This window comes from Rissa tridactyla, chromosome 19 (assembly GCF_028500815.1).
Source record: "Rissa tridactyla isolate bRisTri1 chromosome 19, bRisTri1.patW.cur.20221130, whole genome shotgun sequence".
NCBI classification, from domain to species: Eukaryota; Metazoa; Chordata; class Aves; order Charadriiformes; family Laridae; genus Rissa; species Rissa tridactyla.
In genome coordinates, this window is record NC_071484.1 from 6,431,399 (window position 1) to 6,446,689 (window position 15,291).

At 54.9% G+C, this 15,291-nt stretch overlaps 2 protein-coding genes across 3 annotated transcripts; both read right to left on the minus strand.

The window, feature by feature from the left end:
* Positions 1–2,571: 2,571 nt before the first annotated feature.
* On the minus strand, positions 2,572–7,297 carry PSMD3 (proteasome 26S subunit, non-ATPase 3). Its single transcript, XM_054224148.1, has 12 exons — positions 7,040–7,297; positions 6,087–6,277; positions 5,583–5,720; positions 5,218–5,354; positions 4,919–5,109; positions 4,629–4,732; positions 4,413–4,527; positions 4,049–4,168; positions 3,834–3,937; positions 3,369–3,524; positions 3,218–3,268; positions 2,572–3,096 (listed from the first exon to the last, which is right to left on the minus strand). Exons 1-12 carry the CDS (start codon positions 7,218–7,220, stop codon positions 3,019–3,021), a joined length of 1,566 nt encoding a protein of 521 aa, XP_054080123.1. The 5' UTR covers positions 7,221–7,297; the 3' UTR covers positions 2,572–3,018.
* Positions 7,298–7,796: 499 nt separating this feature from the next.
* On the minus strand, positions 7,797–14,709 carry GSDMA (gasdermin A). Of its 2 annotated transcripts, none has more exons than XM_054224150.1 (10): positions 14,625–14,709; positions 13,046–13,300; positions 12,670–12,880; positions 11,957–12,122; positions 11,765–11,858; positions 10,882–10,929; positions 10,450–10,604; positions 9,872–10,022; positions 9,138–9,211; positions 7,797–8,577 (listed from the first exon to the last, which is right to left on the minus strand). In XM_054224150.1, the coding sequence occupies exons 2-10, from the start codon at positions 13,257–13,259 to the stop codon at positions 8,350–8,352; spliced, it is 1,341 nt and encodes a 446-aa protein (XP_054080125.1). In that variant the 5' UTR covers positions 13,260–13,300; positions 14,625–14,709; the 3' UTR covers positions 7,797–8,349. The 2 variants fall into 2 exon arrangements, with proteins under 2 accessions (XP_054080125.1, XP_054080124.1); XM_054224149.1 differs by lacking the exon at positions 14,625–14,709 and adding an exon at positions 14,218–14,476.
* Positions 14,710–15,291: the final 582 nt, after the last annotated feature.

Here is a 15,291-nt window from a genome sequence, read left to right on the forward strand (position 1 = left end):
CCCGGCCGCTGCCCACACCTCGCTGCTTGCGGGGCTTTCCCGGGGCCGCGGTGCCCCTCGGTGCGGCAGCAGGCGCCCGGGGGAGCCCTGGCACCGGGGCAGGTGTCGGGCGCTGGGGCGGTGCTGGCGGTGACTCGGTGACTCATTAACCCGCTCGCGGGGCTCCGGCAGCGCTGGCCACTGCCCAGCGCCGCAGGGTCACGCGCAGGTGGCCGGGTGAAGGGATGGTGGCTTTTGACAGCCGGTGTCCCTCTGGGACCATCGCCAACCCCAGCCCACGCGGACATCGCCCCCGCCAGCTGCCCGAGCCCCTCACCCCGGTGTCAGGGCGGGCACCGGCGGCGTCACCGTCATGATGGCGGGACCGGCCGGAGGTGGCCAAGGTGAGACCCCGTCCAGGTGCCTTCCCAGGGACAGGGCGCCCCGGCTCAGCACCCCGGGGCCGGATCCTTTCCCGCTGGGTGCCGCGGGACTGGGCCGTGCATCCCCCTGTGCCGTGCCGAGTGCTTGGCCACCTCGGGGGCGCGACTCCCCGGCTCCGGCCGATGGCCATCCCCTCCTGCCTCTTCGGGGAAGCGGCTGCCAGTGCAGCCCCTGGAGTGGAGCCGGCTGCTCCCTGCCCCGCCGCAGCCCCACCGCCCTGATGTGGGAATTTTGGCTCGTGCCGGTTCCCGCAAGTGCTTCCAGGATGATCTGCTGGGCCGGGGCCAGCTGGGCCGGCTCCTGCCTGGCACGGGCCAGCTGGGGCGCGGGAGGCACCCGCTCGACCCACAGCCGTCCAGGCTGGGTGACCCCGGGGCAAGGCTGTGCCGGGGGCCGGGGGGGAGTGTCTCACTGCGCCACCGACCCCCTGCCTGGGCCTGGGTCCCTCCACTGTCCTCCTGCGGGCCATGGGGTCGGGGGCGGGGACAGGGACCCCTGCCCTCGCACACTGCGGGTCTGGGTGGGCAGCAGGACGGGCCACGCACCCAGCGGGGTCCAGCTGGCAGAGACACCCCCAGGAGCTGCTCCCGCCTCCGGCTGGGGAAACGACCCCCCCTTCCCTGACCCCCCCCCCAGCAGCTGCAGCCAATCCGTGAGCTCCACCTGGGACCCCGCCCAGCACAAGGCAGGTGTTAACTCTGAAACCTAACGATAACTTCCCTTCCCAGGACCTGGTAGCGCTGTTGTTCTGCCCTCCGGCTGCGTGAAAGGACCTCGGCAGCGGAGCCTGGTCATGGGATTTCCTGGGAGAAACCCCCCCACCCCCCCAGTTCTGCCTTTGCCCTCCCCGGAGCTGGGGGAAAGCCAGGGCCCTTCTGGAGCGGATGCCCATCGAGGGGCTTTTGCCTGGTGTTCTCAAGCGCCTGAGGGATCGCCTTGTTTTCTAGAGCGGAGCTCCTGCCTCAGCAGGTCGGTGCTTTCAGGAATCGGGGTGGGGGGGGACGTGAATCAGCGCCTGGTGGGGCCCAAAGCCCCCGTCAGCTTTCCAAGGAAGGAAGTGGTGGCCGGAGCCGAAACCCTGTGGGTGTTGGGGCGCGGGCGGCGGAGATGGCCCAGCGCAACCCCCCCCCCCCCCCCCCCGCCACGGGGTCAACGCGGCCTGGCCTGGCCCCGGCGACTGTCCCGGCCGCCCGCCCCGCTGCGCTTCAAGTGTTCGAGACCAGGTTGGACGGGGGCATCTGGTGGGGGGTGTCCCTGGACGGTCTTTAAGGTCCCTTCCAACCCGAACCTTTCCATGATTCTGCCTTGTGGCCACCCTTCCTGCCCCCAGGTCCCGACCCGGGCACCCTCGGCCTCTGACAAGGAGCGAGCGCTTCCAGGGTGTCCCTGTGTCCCCCCTGTGCTGCATCCGACCCCCCCCGGCGCTAGCTGAGCTCTCGCCTTCCCCGCTGCGCCCTGGCCGTGGGGTCTGGCTCAGGGACCCCCGGGGTGGCCCCGGAGCAGGGACAGGCTGCGTTCATGGCCCCGGGGCAGCCCCACACTTCAGCCCTGGCCCCTGGCTGGGTGTGCCGGGAGATTCCCAGATTTCCCCAGAGGGTGAGCCCAGCTGAGTCCAGCTGCTGGCGGGACCCACCCGAGGTAGCTGCATCTCCCCTGTCCCCGCCGCGGGTGTCTGTGGGTCTGGGGGGGGACGCAAAGAGTGCCCAGCCTGACCCCCCCGTGCCTTTCCCGGCAGGGTGAGGGGGTGCCGGGGCTCAGCCCTTTCCCCTCCCACGCACAGACCTGCGCTCACGGTGCTGGTCCCAGTAATCCCCGCTCTGGCCTTTGCCTGCGGCCACAGAAGGAAGCGGCTTTTGGGAAACAGGATCCCGCGGCCGGAGCAGACGGCGTCCAGCCGAGGGGACGGTGTTCAGATGCTGCCACTGAGCACCGGGGGCCCTTGGCTCAGCTCCAGGCTGGCCCCCAAGGGTCGCAGAGCCCCCCCCGACACCCCGTCCCTGAGCTGCCAGCGCAGCCAGGATGTCAGATCCAGCCCTGGGGTGGGGGGCGTCTGGGTCAGAACTGGCCCCGGCTCCCGTCCCCAGCCCGGCGGAGGGGAGCAGGTAACAGAACACAACAACAAACCCACGGCAGGAGCAGGCACCAGGCTGGTGTTTTTCCAACTTTTATTTTAAAAGTCATAATTGAAGCTTAACAAAGTTTGACCCCATTATTGTTGTGAGAGCTGGGGGCACCCACGGTCCCCGCAGAGCCGCGGCTCCTGCCCCCCGCCTGCCCTGGCCCTGCCGCCCCAGGAGCTCCCAGTTCACGGGCTGGTCTGCGCCTCCGCCGGGCTCAGCGACGACTGATCACAAGCAACCTTAAAAGAATGTTTGTTTATTGGGGAAGGGGGTTCCCGCTGCGGGTGGCAGGGGGACGGGAGAGCAGGGCCTGTGGCTGCGGGCCCGGGGAACCCCCGTGTCCCCCTCCCACAGTACAGACATGCAGGTATTTATAAAAGAAAGGCAGACGGGGGGACCGGGGCTGCGTGGGGGAGCTCCGCTCAGACAGCATCTTCCCTAGGGACAAATAAAAAAATACAGCCAGGCCAGAGGGTCACGGAAAACCGTCATCATCGTCCTCTGCCATCTCCTTTGCGAACTCCAGGTCCTGCTGCTCGCGCTCCCGGCGCTCCTGGAAGGCAAAGGCAGAGGTTTGGTGGCAGCTGGGGGCCAGGAGCCGCGTCCTTCCCGTGGCCTCGGTGGCCACTGGGGTGCAGCACAAGCCGTTTCCCGAGACCCAGATGAGATCTCACCTCTGCAGATTCCAAGTCCTTGTTGTAAGATTTGGGTGGGAACCTCATGGCCTGGGAGTGGGGGGGGAAAAAGGGAGAGGAGAAGCTTGAGCAGAGAAACGCCGCATCTCTGCCCTGCTGTCCCCTTCAGGCGGGGACCTGCCGCACTCACCTTGACGGACATGTTGTGGATGTCGAGGCAGAAAGAGATGCGCTGGTGAAAGGCCAGCTGGGGCTCCCGGGTGGAATAGATGTCGATCATTTCCTTTGACTGGACGTAACCCTTCTCGTGGTTAATGCTGGCCTCGATCACGCCATCCCGAATGGCCTGCAAGCCGGAGGGCACGTGGTCAGGGCACCCGCTGTCTCCGAGGGCTGAGGCAGCAGTTTAGAGTGAAGGGAGGAGCTGGCTGCTGTGACAGGAGCGCTGGGCTCAGGACACAGCGCACAGAGAGGGGACTTGGTGCCCTGAGTGTCCCCATCGGCCCCTGGAGGGGTCTCAACCTAAAACCAGCAGCTGCCCCAGGCAAGGAGCGCTGCAGGGACTGGGCAGAGGCGGGAGAGCAAGGCCAACTGCGAGAACCGGGGGCTGCGGGCAGCCCGGGACCCAGAGGGACAGGACTTCATAGGCAGCTACCTTGGCGACGATGAACTCGGCATCCTCCGGACTGTCCAGCTGCAGCTTCTGGGCAATATCGGCCAGGGAGATGCGAGAATAGGAGAGGCTGATCATACGGACACCTGCGCGGGAGGAACGAGAGTGGAGCCCCCCGTCCAGGCAGCCCCAGGCCCGCCAAGCCCCCGGTACCGGCCGTGATGGCATCCCCAAACACCCCAGCGACAGTCTCCTACCCGTCTTGATGACGTTGTGCCTCAGACGAATGATCAGGGTGTAGGTGCCGTCGGCCTGGAACTTGTCCCCAAACTGATCGAGGACTTGGTTGAACTTGGCCAGGTTCCCGGTCCTGACGGCTGGAGGAGACAATGTGTTAACTGGGGAAGGAGCGAGGGCCGGGGTGGGGAGAGCGAGGCACAGCTGGCTCCTGGGCCCGCCAGCCCCTCTGCTTAGGGGCTGCCTCCTCCTCCCCAGGTGGAGTCTGCGGCTGAGTCCCATGGAGGGAAGAGGGGAGAAACCCCCGCCGCTGCCTCAGAGCACGGGACGGTGCGCCAAGACACCAGAGAGGGACCGAGCGTGGGCAGGAGCGGCCTGTCGTACCCTGGGTCAGGAGGAAGTAGGGCATGAGCGACCGCTTGAGGGAGGGTTGTCTGAACTGGAGCCTGTCTGGGATCTCCCCGAGCAGCAGCTCCACCACGATGAGCAGCTTGTGCACCTTGAGCAGAAAAAGAGACGGTGAGCCCTTCTTCTGAGGGTGGCAGCTTCCCTGGGGACCCGGGAGGTACCGAACCCCACAAGCTTCCTGTCCCCACTCACCGTCTGCTTGAAGCCGACGGCCGTGTGCTGCGGTGCCTTCCGCAGGGCGTTCGTCATGGTCCTCCGCGCCTCCGAGTACTCCAGCTGGATGGCCTTGATGCGCCCTGCGTTCACACAGGGCAGAAGGCGTTTGGAAAAGCCACCGAGTGAATCCCACTGGATATGCTCGGATGGGGCTTCAAATCCTGCCCCACCTCCAGCTGCTCAAATGGGTTCTCTGGGGAACCAGAGCCCTTGATCTCGGGGGCAGCCCGACCTGCCAGCGCCACGCGGGACCCTCTGCATCTCACCTGTGTAATAGAGGTACCGAGCCCACTCGTTGTTGTTGGCCTGCTCGGGAAACACCGACTTGGAGACAAGCTTTTCCGCTTGGTCATAGAGGTTGTAGTGGAGATAGTTCCTCAGCAGCAGGTTCAGGAGGGTGGCCTGCCCGTCTGCGTCGTGGCGCAGCGTGGCCGTCCGCAGCCGGGCGTGCAGGAAGCTGCAGGAAAGGGAGCGAGCGTGTCAGGGAGGAGGAAAGAAACAGCCCCGCTCACCGGGGTGCGCGGGACCAAGACTGGGGAGAGCCCGCACCCAGGACCCACCCTACCTCCTGACCACATCGAGTTTATTCAGGAATTCGTAGACGCGCGAGTGGTAGTAATAACATTTTGCCACCACCAGGTCAAGAGCCCGGCGGTTTTGAGAGCTGATCTTCTGCATCAGGTCATCAGAGACTTTCTGAGCCTGCAGGAGGGGAAGAGAGGTCAGAGCAGAGGAAGTGCTGCCCAGGAAGAGCAGAGACTGCCAGGGCTGCAGGGCTGAGTCTGGGAGCTGCCTCCAAACACAGCCGAAACAAAGGGAAAAGCGTGGGGCTGCAGACAGGCAGCTCCCTGAGGCTCCCCAGATCCTGCCTGCTGCAGGAGCACCAGACGAGTAGCTCAGCTTCAGAGCCGGCAGCTCAGGGAATCTCACCTCTGGGTATCTCTTGCTGTTCATCAGGTAGATGACAAGAAGCAGCTGGAGGTAGGTCTCCACTTCTGGCAAGAGAGGGGCTGAGGCTGCCTTCCCCGTCCGCGGGCGAAACTGCAGCTCTGCTTCCGTGTCCATGGACTGGGGGAGAGAGACGTGCTGGACCCCCGTCCCTCCCACACCGCTGCCACCCTCCTAGTGTTCCAGTGTTCCTCATGCCTCTGCCTGCAGCGAGGCCTGTCCCCAGCCTGACCCCGGTGACAGCTCTGCTTGAGGTGTGACACAAGAGCCAGCCCAGGCTGCCGGCACTACCATCCCATCCCTGCCAAGAGCTGCAGCGATGCATCTCATCTCACATGCGCTCCTGAGCGGCTGTGTCAGCACGTCCCAAACATCCCCAAGCCCTTGCCGTTCCCAGCGCCCTCCTGCCCCACACAGTGGCTCTTCGTTGTAGGAAAAGTGTGCCCTCCGCAGCTGGCCGCCTATCCCCATCCCCTGCTGCCGTACCTCCTCCAGGAAGCTGAGGAGGAAGTCCCGCACGGTGCTGTTGGAGGTGAAGAAGCCATTGATGGCTTTGTGAAGCACGTTGGAGTTGAGTCGGCGGGAGGTGGAGGGCAAAGCCCGCAGGGCACGGAGGACGTAGCGTGGCTCCTTCCCCGACACGGCCTTCTCCAGCTGCTTCACGTGCTCTTTGATATCTGTGGGAGCACAAGGGATGCGCTGTCAACAGGCATCTCCCAGAGGCCTCTGCCGAAGGATGCACCAGAGCAAAGCCGGCGCCAAGATCCCTCCAGGTACAACGTGCCCCATCCTGCTGCTGTCGGGTCCCTCTGTCCCCTCATGGCACCGGGGCTGTGTGGCCTCCGTGTCCTGTGTGACCTGATCTGACCCCAGGCCGTCCCTTCTCAGGGAAGGCCCCTCCAGAGGTCCCTTTCCCTTTCATGCCCCCTGTGGGCTCCATCCTCCCTCTGCAGCCCCACAGGCTCCCACCACAGCATCTCTGCAGTCCCCCCTGCTCCTCACACCCCGTCCTCACAGCGACTCTCCCACGGCTCCCCAAAAACACACCTCCACCTCCCCTCCCTGCCCCCCCAACTCCTCTTCCCCACAGCGACCCCCCCATTCCCTTCTCCAACACCCTTTCCAGCACCTCTCCCTCACATAAACCCCCCCGCACCTTCCTTCCCCCGCAGGCATCCCCCCACTACCCCCTCCTCTACAAGGATACCCCCCCCCCCGCTTCCCCCGGCGGCCTCACTATAGCCCCCCCCCATTCCCCAGCCCTCCCTCCTCCTCCTCCAGGGATCCCTCACGGAGGCTCCCCTGAGCTGATCCTGGTCCCTCTCGCCCACAACGGACACACCCCCAACCGACACCCCCCCAACACAGATCACCATTACAGGGACCCCTCTCCGGTCCCGTTCCCCTCAGCCCGAGGCCTCGTCCCCCCCCCCCCTCACCCTCCAACGTGATGGCGTCAAGCTCTCGCTGCGGCTGCCGCTCCCCGCCGGTTTCGGCCGCCGCCGTCGTCGCCGCCGCCGCTTCCTCTTGCATCTCCACGTCGGGGGGGGCGGGCGGCGGCCCGTCGGGGGGAGCCTTGGCCTTGTCGCCGCGGCGGCGGGATGCGCCCTCCTGCTTCATGGCCGGGCGCGCCGGGCCGGCCGTGACACTGCAACAACCGCGGGGCACGCCGGGAGTCGCCAGGCACGACCAGCCGCACCCGCCCTCACCTGCCAGGCCCGCACGGTCGAGCGCCGAGCGCCACGCCACTTCGGCCGTTTCCGCCACACTCTCGGGTATTTCCGGCCGACGTTCGGGTATTTCCGCCCCAAGCTCGGCAGTTCCCGCCCTTCGGGCCGCGCATGCGCGGACGCGCCTCGGCTGCCGCGCTGAGGCAAGGTGCGAGGCGCCGGCCCCGGGAGCGGCTGCCGGTTCCCCACACGGCCCTGAGGGGCCCGGGGCTCGGCTTCCCCCGTGGCTGGTACGTGGTGTGGGCGGGCTAACTTGGGCTGGCAGTGTTCCTAGAGCCATCAGCGACCGCCCAGGTAAGCAGCACTGCCCCCGGCTGAGGGCACCCCCTTCTGCCCGTAGCCTGAGGGGAGCCGGGCCTCCAGGCAGACGGCGCTGCTGAGTGACTGAAAATACCTGCAGATTAAAAAAAATTGCCTTTAAGAACAGCCAGTTATTCATTATGAAATGATTGTTTTTTATTTACGAAGCAGTCATCGAAGCGTTTGTAGCGTTGTTGTGCGATGTTGTAATTTGTTCCTCGCTGGTAGGGGGTGTGATCTTGGGGTGGAGGCGCTGCTCTACCAGGTGTGTGAGATCCTACACATTTCTAACACTTAACAAGTCATGCATGAATCACAAGTGTGACCAGGATAAGGGAATTATTGCTGATTGATTCCTTTGTACCTTATTGATTGCATGGGCAGCAGTGTGCTAGCTTTTTTTTTTTTTTTAGGAAAAGCAGAATCACATAAAGTGCAGCTGATAGGCTTGTGATTATTTGAGCTGCTGGATTTTTCAGTTGGCACTCTGCACTTGTATGGGGGGAAAGAAAAATCAGCTTTGGTATCTGGCTTCCATAAGGAGCTTTCTTGCCTTAAGTCTGCTTTTCCTAATAATTTCAAATCAGCACGGAGCATTAATAAGGAATATCTCACCTATGTGGGTGTGAGGTTTAGAGAGAGAAACTGTCTTGCAGTAACACACTTGTCAAATGATTCCCTTTAAGTCACTCCTGATGGGAGGACATACGTAACCTAACCTATTTATTCAGAACACAGAGGACATACAGAGACACGCACAGGGCTGCTAGGGCCGGGAAGGCATCTTCCATACAGACAACAGAACCGTCTTTCTGGAGCGTCACTCCACTCATCTCAACCATTGCAATGGTCAATTCTTGTTCCTTCTCTTGTGAGAAGGAGAGCAAGCTGGCATCCACCCTGAAATTCACCTTTTTTTCTATGTTGTGTTCCAAGATAGCCGCAACCTTCACAACAACAACAAAAAAAGCAAAATCAGTATTTTAATGCTCCTGTCTGCAGAAGTCATTAAGTACGTAAACGATCTCTTTGACTTGTGAGGTACTTTACCATCTTACAGGCACACAAAATAATCCACATCTTTATATGAGACTTTTCACCCTGAAAAATTATCATGCTCGTGTATTCAGTTCCCAGTTTCTTGTGAATTCATTATGTCCAAGAAGTTAAAACTGTAGTGTGTTTTGGGAGGGTTTTTTGAGCCAAAGATGCCAGACAATGCTGATTACCATTTAAAGAAAAATGGTAGTCAGCTGTGTCCAATTTAATGTTTATTATCAGCAAAACAGTTGTTAGAAATCTTAGGTCTTCATGTCTTGGGATTTTTTTTCTTGAAGTGAGTATTTTGATCCCTGCCAAGTTTGAAGCAATTATTCCTTCCCTTCTTCCCAGTGTTACCTTAAGTTGTGATATTGCTACCTATATCATCATCTTAAATGTTGCTGTATGTAAAATAACACTGCTTTCCCCCTTCGTTTTGAGCCAAATGTGATGTATTTTCTCTCACCAGCTTAAGCTGTTGGGGCACAATCTTCTCTTCCAAGGACTCCAGCAGTAGCAGCAACTGATCCTCCGTTAGTTCTGCAGAATTAAAACAGGTTTGTACCAAAAGGAAAACCCACCCCACCAATGTTTCAGAGACAACTGGCAAGATGAGAAGGGTGACCGTCGGCTGTCTTGCAGGGAATGCCTGCTTGGTCAAAAGTTCTTCAGGTATTTTAAACTAAATGGTTAGTGCAGCCCCCCTGTGAGATGAATACAGCTGTTCTTCTGGGTACAGGTGATGGTGGTGTTGAGTGTAGAGACCAAGGGGGTGGAGGGGGAGATTCAAACCATGTTTTGTGGCAGCCTTGGGAGAAGAACCCTGGAATTTGCACTGCTCTTTCTGTAAGATGGTCTTGCTGTCTTAACTCACATTTCAGTTCTGATGTCAAGCCCTCTTTTCAAGGATCCCCCTGTGCATGCTCTTCCTGGACCCAGTGATAATCTGGTATAACACTCCTGGCAGTCGCTGCTCTGCGACTCTCCAGCTGTTGCTGAACAGCAGCTGCTACGGACAGGCCTGTGCTCTCAGCATAAACCAACTTCATTCCCACAACCTAAGAAATTATTTTATGTAAATCCTCTGTAAGTCTCTCACTCTGTAAGGTTTCTATACTCTGTTAGTCTTGTTGGTAGAAATGCTCTTAATATATTCTGCTGCTACTGGATTTCTCTATGAAAATGGACAGAAAGCCTTACCGTCTAACGCGTCAAGAACATAGGCGATTGCTCCTGCCATCTGAAGGAGAAGTTGTCTTGAAGAATACTGTAAGATGCTCAACAGGTTTTTTAAGTCTGGGCTTTCTGTTTTCAGCTCACAACTACCAGTTTCATGAAGAACTGCTTCCATCTAGGGGGGTAAGAAAAAGAAACGTCAGGATTTAAGAGAAGAAACTGCTGATAATCCCTTCCGGTCTAACTACAGAAGCATGTGAGCAGCCATGTAATATCTGCCTCCCCTCCCTAAGCTATTTGTGAGGCTGTAATTGAGGCTTTAGTGTTCACACTGGCTCCAGTTAAAGACAGAATATGAAATTTAAATGGTGTGATACCTGCAGGTAGATCTGCTAGGATATATATCAGGACATATTTCAGCACTTGACTGTCTCCTGAGCGCCGCCTTTCTCTGTAGGGTGATGGAGACCAGGCAGATGTGCTGCGTGAAGGATTTTCGGATTGATAGTTGTGGCACAGGAGAGATGACTTCTGGGGCAAGAGGTGTGATCATGGATGTCTCTGTATTTATGAATTCTGGCAGTAAAAAGAACTTTACTTACTTTCTGGGTCAGTTCTTGAAAGAGGTTCCTGTCTCTCATCACAGCTTTGATGGCTTTTAAAAGTATGACAGACACATCAAGAGACAACTTGGACAGAACTTGACAAGTGCCTCTAACTTCTACCTCCAGTTCTCCTAATTTTCCTGTTGAGAAACCTGAAAAACAGAAAGAGTCCAAATATGTCACTTCTAAACTAGGCAGTCCCACAAGAGGTTCCCTGGCACCCCTAAACTTAGAATTTCACATATTTCTATGAGTGTTTTCAAAAGCAGTGTTCAATTTTGAGTGGGACAGTTGTCATGTCTCAGGTAATAGATGACACTCTACAGAAAACACATTGCTTTTGGAGGTTTGTGTTTATCTTGAGAAATTCCATCTCACCCAAAGCGGGTAAAAGTAGTGCAAGTCAAAGTAGTAAAATGCATTGCTTACCATCAGATACGAGCAGTGATTTGGTTTGGGGTGTGAAATAGTCAAGATCTGCAACAGGATAAAAAGGGCATTGCCGATTTAGAAAAATACTTAAAGCTGGATGGGTGGTTTTTTCCCCAGTGTTGTTTTTAAAGCGGAAGATACTGGTATCCCAGGTCTGAATTCTTGCATGCTAGTTGTAGGTCAGACGGGTGTTTGCGCTTTTCTGCAGCGCATCTGTCTTCTGCCCAGGTCATTTAGAACTGGTTATTCCTGGACCTTGTTCCTTGCTGTCGCGTGCCTTATGTTAGGGTCTGGATCGGCCAGTAAGTGTGTTAAAATACAAGTCAATTAAAGTGACAGCTGACACTCAACAAGGTCCATGCAGGCGTGGGAAGCACAGAGCATAGGGGAACCAAGCCAAATGCGGTCTCTAAAATCCTGCAGCAGGTTTTTGTGGATCTCGGACCTCCCTTTCTCTACCTATCCAGCGTAAGCGTCTTTTACGACTGTCTTCCCACTGAAGGGTCAGCCACCCTTTTTTCTCCCTGGCTTTTTTCTTTTGAGTAGGAAAAGCAAAGCAAACAAACCTCTGCCCTCTGCTGTTTTTCAACGGGAGCTCTGTGCTTCCTGAGCCTTAGAGCTGAGACTGCCAGTATCCCTCTTTCATTTCCTTACCAGTCCTCCCCCACTAAACTGCATCTCTTTCCCAAGCAGTTCTTCTAAGTTATGCGCTATTTATGTCCCTTTCCCAGGTGATTTCTGTCACTTGTAGTGCATATGTTCATGTCCTTGCAAGTGAGCTAAGGGTGTCCACGAGGTTGCATGATACTTCAGAAAATGTTTTTCCTCCCCTGCGTTGTTTCCTGAATGGAGAAATTGGTAGATTCTGAAAGTTACCTACCCCATGATCCATCTGTAATGTCCAGCGGGATTACCCTGAATGCCAGAGTGCAGCCCTTGGGTATAGTTATGCTTTGTTTTTTCTCTCTAGTGCCCTGGTCAATGGTGAAAAAAAAATAAATCTGTTACTAGGCGTGGATGGCATGCAGATCTTTAGGAAGGACTGACTCCTGAGCCTGAAGAGAAATCAAACCTTTGCACACAATTTGGCGTAAATCCAGGTCTTGAGGCCCCCCCCAGTCTCGGAGGATGCTTTGCAGGTGGTGTCTTCTGAGGTTTCTATTGTTTCATACACCATGTGTAAACGCTCTCCTGATTTCTGTAGTTGTTGAATGAAGGAGTGATTCATATTTATTTTTCTAAAAGAGAAAAAGGTTGCAACATCATAGCTGTTTTTCTGTGAGTTATGACAAAAGCCACTGTAGTCTGCTTGGAGCCAGGAACCTTATGCTTGTGTCCTTTCTCATGTTACATGAGTACATGTAAATATCACAACATCGGGGGCTTCCGGGGGGAAAAAATGGCAGAAAATGGGCTGCAATTCTTGCTGTCCTCAATGTGTTTCCCTTCTGAGTCTGAGGGGAAGTGGGGCAGCAAGACCATTGCCTGGCAGGTCATGCAGGTGATCTGTCCTGATTTATATGCTCCTCTCCAGGTACAAACTGTGAGAAAAGATGGCTTGACTCTATGTTGAGGTGTTCCTACTTTCTGAATTGCAAAGAAATCTATAAGCATTACAAAGCTCTTAAGGAATATTTATCGCCTCTCTTTCCTGTCTTCCAGAAGTATTCATAGTTAGGGAGAATGCATGCTCTCGGGTCTTAATCTTGGGTTTTGGCTGTTGAAAAACCATTGGGGTAGAGGAGGATGACTGGAGGGCGCGTTCTCCCTTTGTGCTTGCCTTACCTTTTTGTACTAAGTGCCTGAATTTCTTGTACCGGTATGTGGTTCATCTCCAGCTTGATGGACCACTCTTTGGATGCGGAGGCAGCTGCGTTCACCTCTATATTTGCAGGCTCAACAGGAAGGCTTAGATTACCATCAACTCTGTCGTTGACGCTTTTTGTGACTGTAAATTGCATTGGTTCTCGATGGCCTCCTTTGGGAAAGAGGGACTCTGAAATAATTGGATGCATTACTTTAAGTGTGATTACACAGGCTCGGTATTGTAACTGTTAAGCATACAAGAGAAAGAGGGGACATGGTAGAGTTCAGCCACAAATGGTACAAATGTTTCGTCTGTGGAAATTGTGAGTTTAAGATTGATAAATGTGGGCTTTACCTGTGCTTTTATCATCTTCTCCAGGCAGCAGCACGTCCTCAAGTTTGAAACGTGCCCGTCTGTAGTGGGGAGATTTCTGGAACATTTTTTTCTCTTGGATTGTCACTAGACAGAGAGGTCTGATCTGTTCTTGGTCTAAGATGCTGTGAACTAGGACCAGGTCTGATCCTGAACCCATTTGATTTACTATGGATTGGATGACTTTTTTAATCATTCTGCTGCAGCTGGATGAATTTTTGAACCAAAGCAAAGTACCTTAGGAAAAGAGGCAAGACAAGTTAAGCAGAATGACTTTAAATAGAAGCAGAAGGTTGTAACAGAGTATTTGTTGCTTTTAGTTACTGAGAACTTTTCAAAATTGGTAATAACCCAAAAAACCCCACATAGGCCTGTACAAGGACACAGCGTTCAGAGGATTGTGTCTAGGGAAGTATTTGGAGAGGCAGGAGTATGAGCTGTGGTTTGTTAACGAGGCTTGTTTAGGCTCATCTCTCTTTGCTGATGAACTCCCAGTCACGGAGCAGACTGAGACCAAAGCTTGCAGTTCCTGAGGGCGCTGATCTTCAGCGCTGGAGTCTGTGATTGTTCTTGCAATTAAGGTATCTTGTGACATATACCAGTACATACCATAGTAATTTTCATTACTAAACTAGACATTGCTCTCCTTAACCTAGGACCTATCATGGTCCTAAATGCTTAATCTTTAATTAATGTGTTCCCCTGCAGCAAGTTTAAAAAGAAAAAAGCTTGAGCAATTTCTTGCTGGTTTTTACTGCATCTGCGTTTTCCCCTGTCTGGCAGACAGCAATGGGTTAGCATTGTTTCAAAACAGAGTGCTAGAAAAATTGTTTTGTTATTTTGCAAGGAAGTGAAAGTGCTGGGAGGCAATTACTGCATTGAGGGAGGAAGGTAGGAGACCTTGTTCTATGGCAAATCTCCCCCAAAATATATAAAAAAAATCACCCCAGGAAAGCTACCTAGGTATCCGCTGGTGCTCTGCCTGTATTCCCTGCAGAGGAGGGTGTTTGAGAGGCAGAAACAAAATCGTTGTTGGTTTCCTGTTGCAGTTGGGTTTTACTTCAAAGTTTGTGTTTAGCTGCATCCTTCAGTTGCTGTACTTAAGACATGAAGAAGGACTTCGATCTACAAATGAAAAAATTCCCTCTACTTACTGAAGAGCGGGCAGGTCTTTCCCCTCTTCCGCACCCTATGTTTTCAAGTCTCTTTAGAGAAGAGGTGCTGATCCCTGTTTACAGTTCAGATGAATGGATGGAGGGGATGTTTTCCCTCTCCCTTGTGTCCCGCAGGGGTCTGAAAAATGAGTCTGACTTAGTCTGATTCTTCCAGAAAGTAGAAAGACTGTTACATCCCAAAGGATGGTGTGTTGTATGCGATGGAGCTGGGGAAGGGAAATGGTCTTGTGTGCGTAATGTGGGATCATTTTAGTAGTACCTACGGGACCCATTCCCTTGGGAGACTTCAAAAAGAGATAAAAACTGACCGAGAAACTGAACCAAGCAAACTGAACAGTTTGCTCCACCCCTCTTCCTTACCAAAAGCTCTTAAAAAATGTACTTGCCTGTTTGTGGAGTGGATGGCTTCTCCTGTACCGTCGGGGCAATGTGCAGAGCAGCCTGCTGTGCTTCTGAAGTGATATGGCCTCTCTAAAGCAGCAGGGCTGTGGCAATATTCTCTCCCCACCTTTCCGTTCTGAGATCCGGAAGTATCTGGCTAAATTAGGGCACATAAAGCCTGTTGCTTGCATAATTCTTTCTCTGGAAAGTTTCTGTCACTGAGTGGAGTCAACTCATCGTGATCTGTTACAGTGGCTGTGGATAACTTGTTCTACAGATGTATCATTCCTATAAGATTTGTTTAATTTCTAGGGTGATTCTAGTTTTCATTTATACTTCTGATCTGTTAGGATGAGGAATGATGTGTTCTGGTTTAGGAGGATTTCACTAAACCTGTGAGACAGCTAACTAATTAGCTGTGGCGTAGACAAGGGGACAATATTATGTTTCTGGAGGCACTTTTATCGACAGTGGTGCACATGCATTTCTATGATTTGTGGCTCGTTGTTAGTAGCAGAAGGTTTGCGTGACTCACCAGTACGGTACCTGTGAAGGAATCCATGCAGTGGGCTGCAAGCTCTTTGCTTTACTTCAGTCCATCGCTTGGTGGGCTTGGGATTGCCGTGCAGTATTCATTTGCCATGCTTGTTTTAAAGCAAAATCTGTCCATGT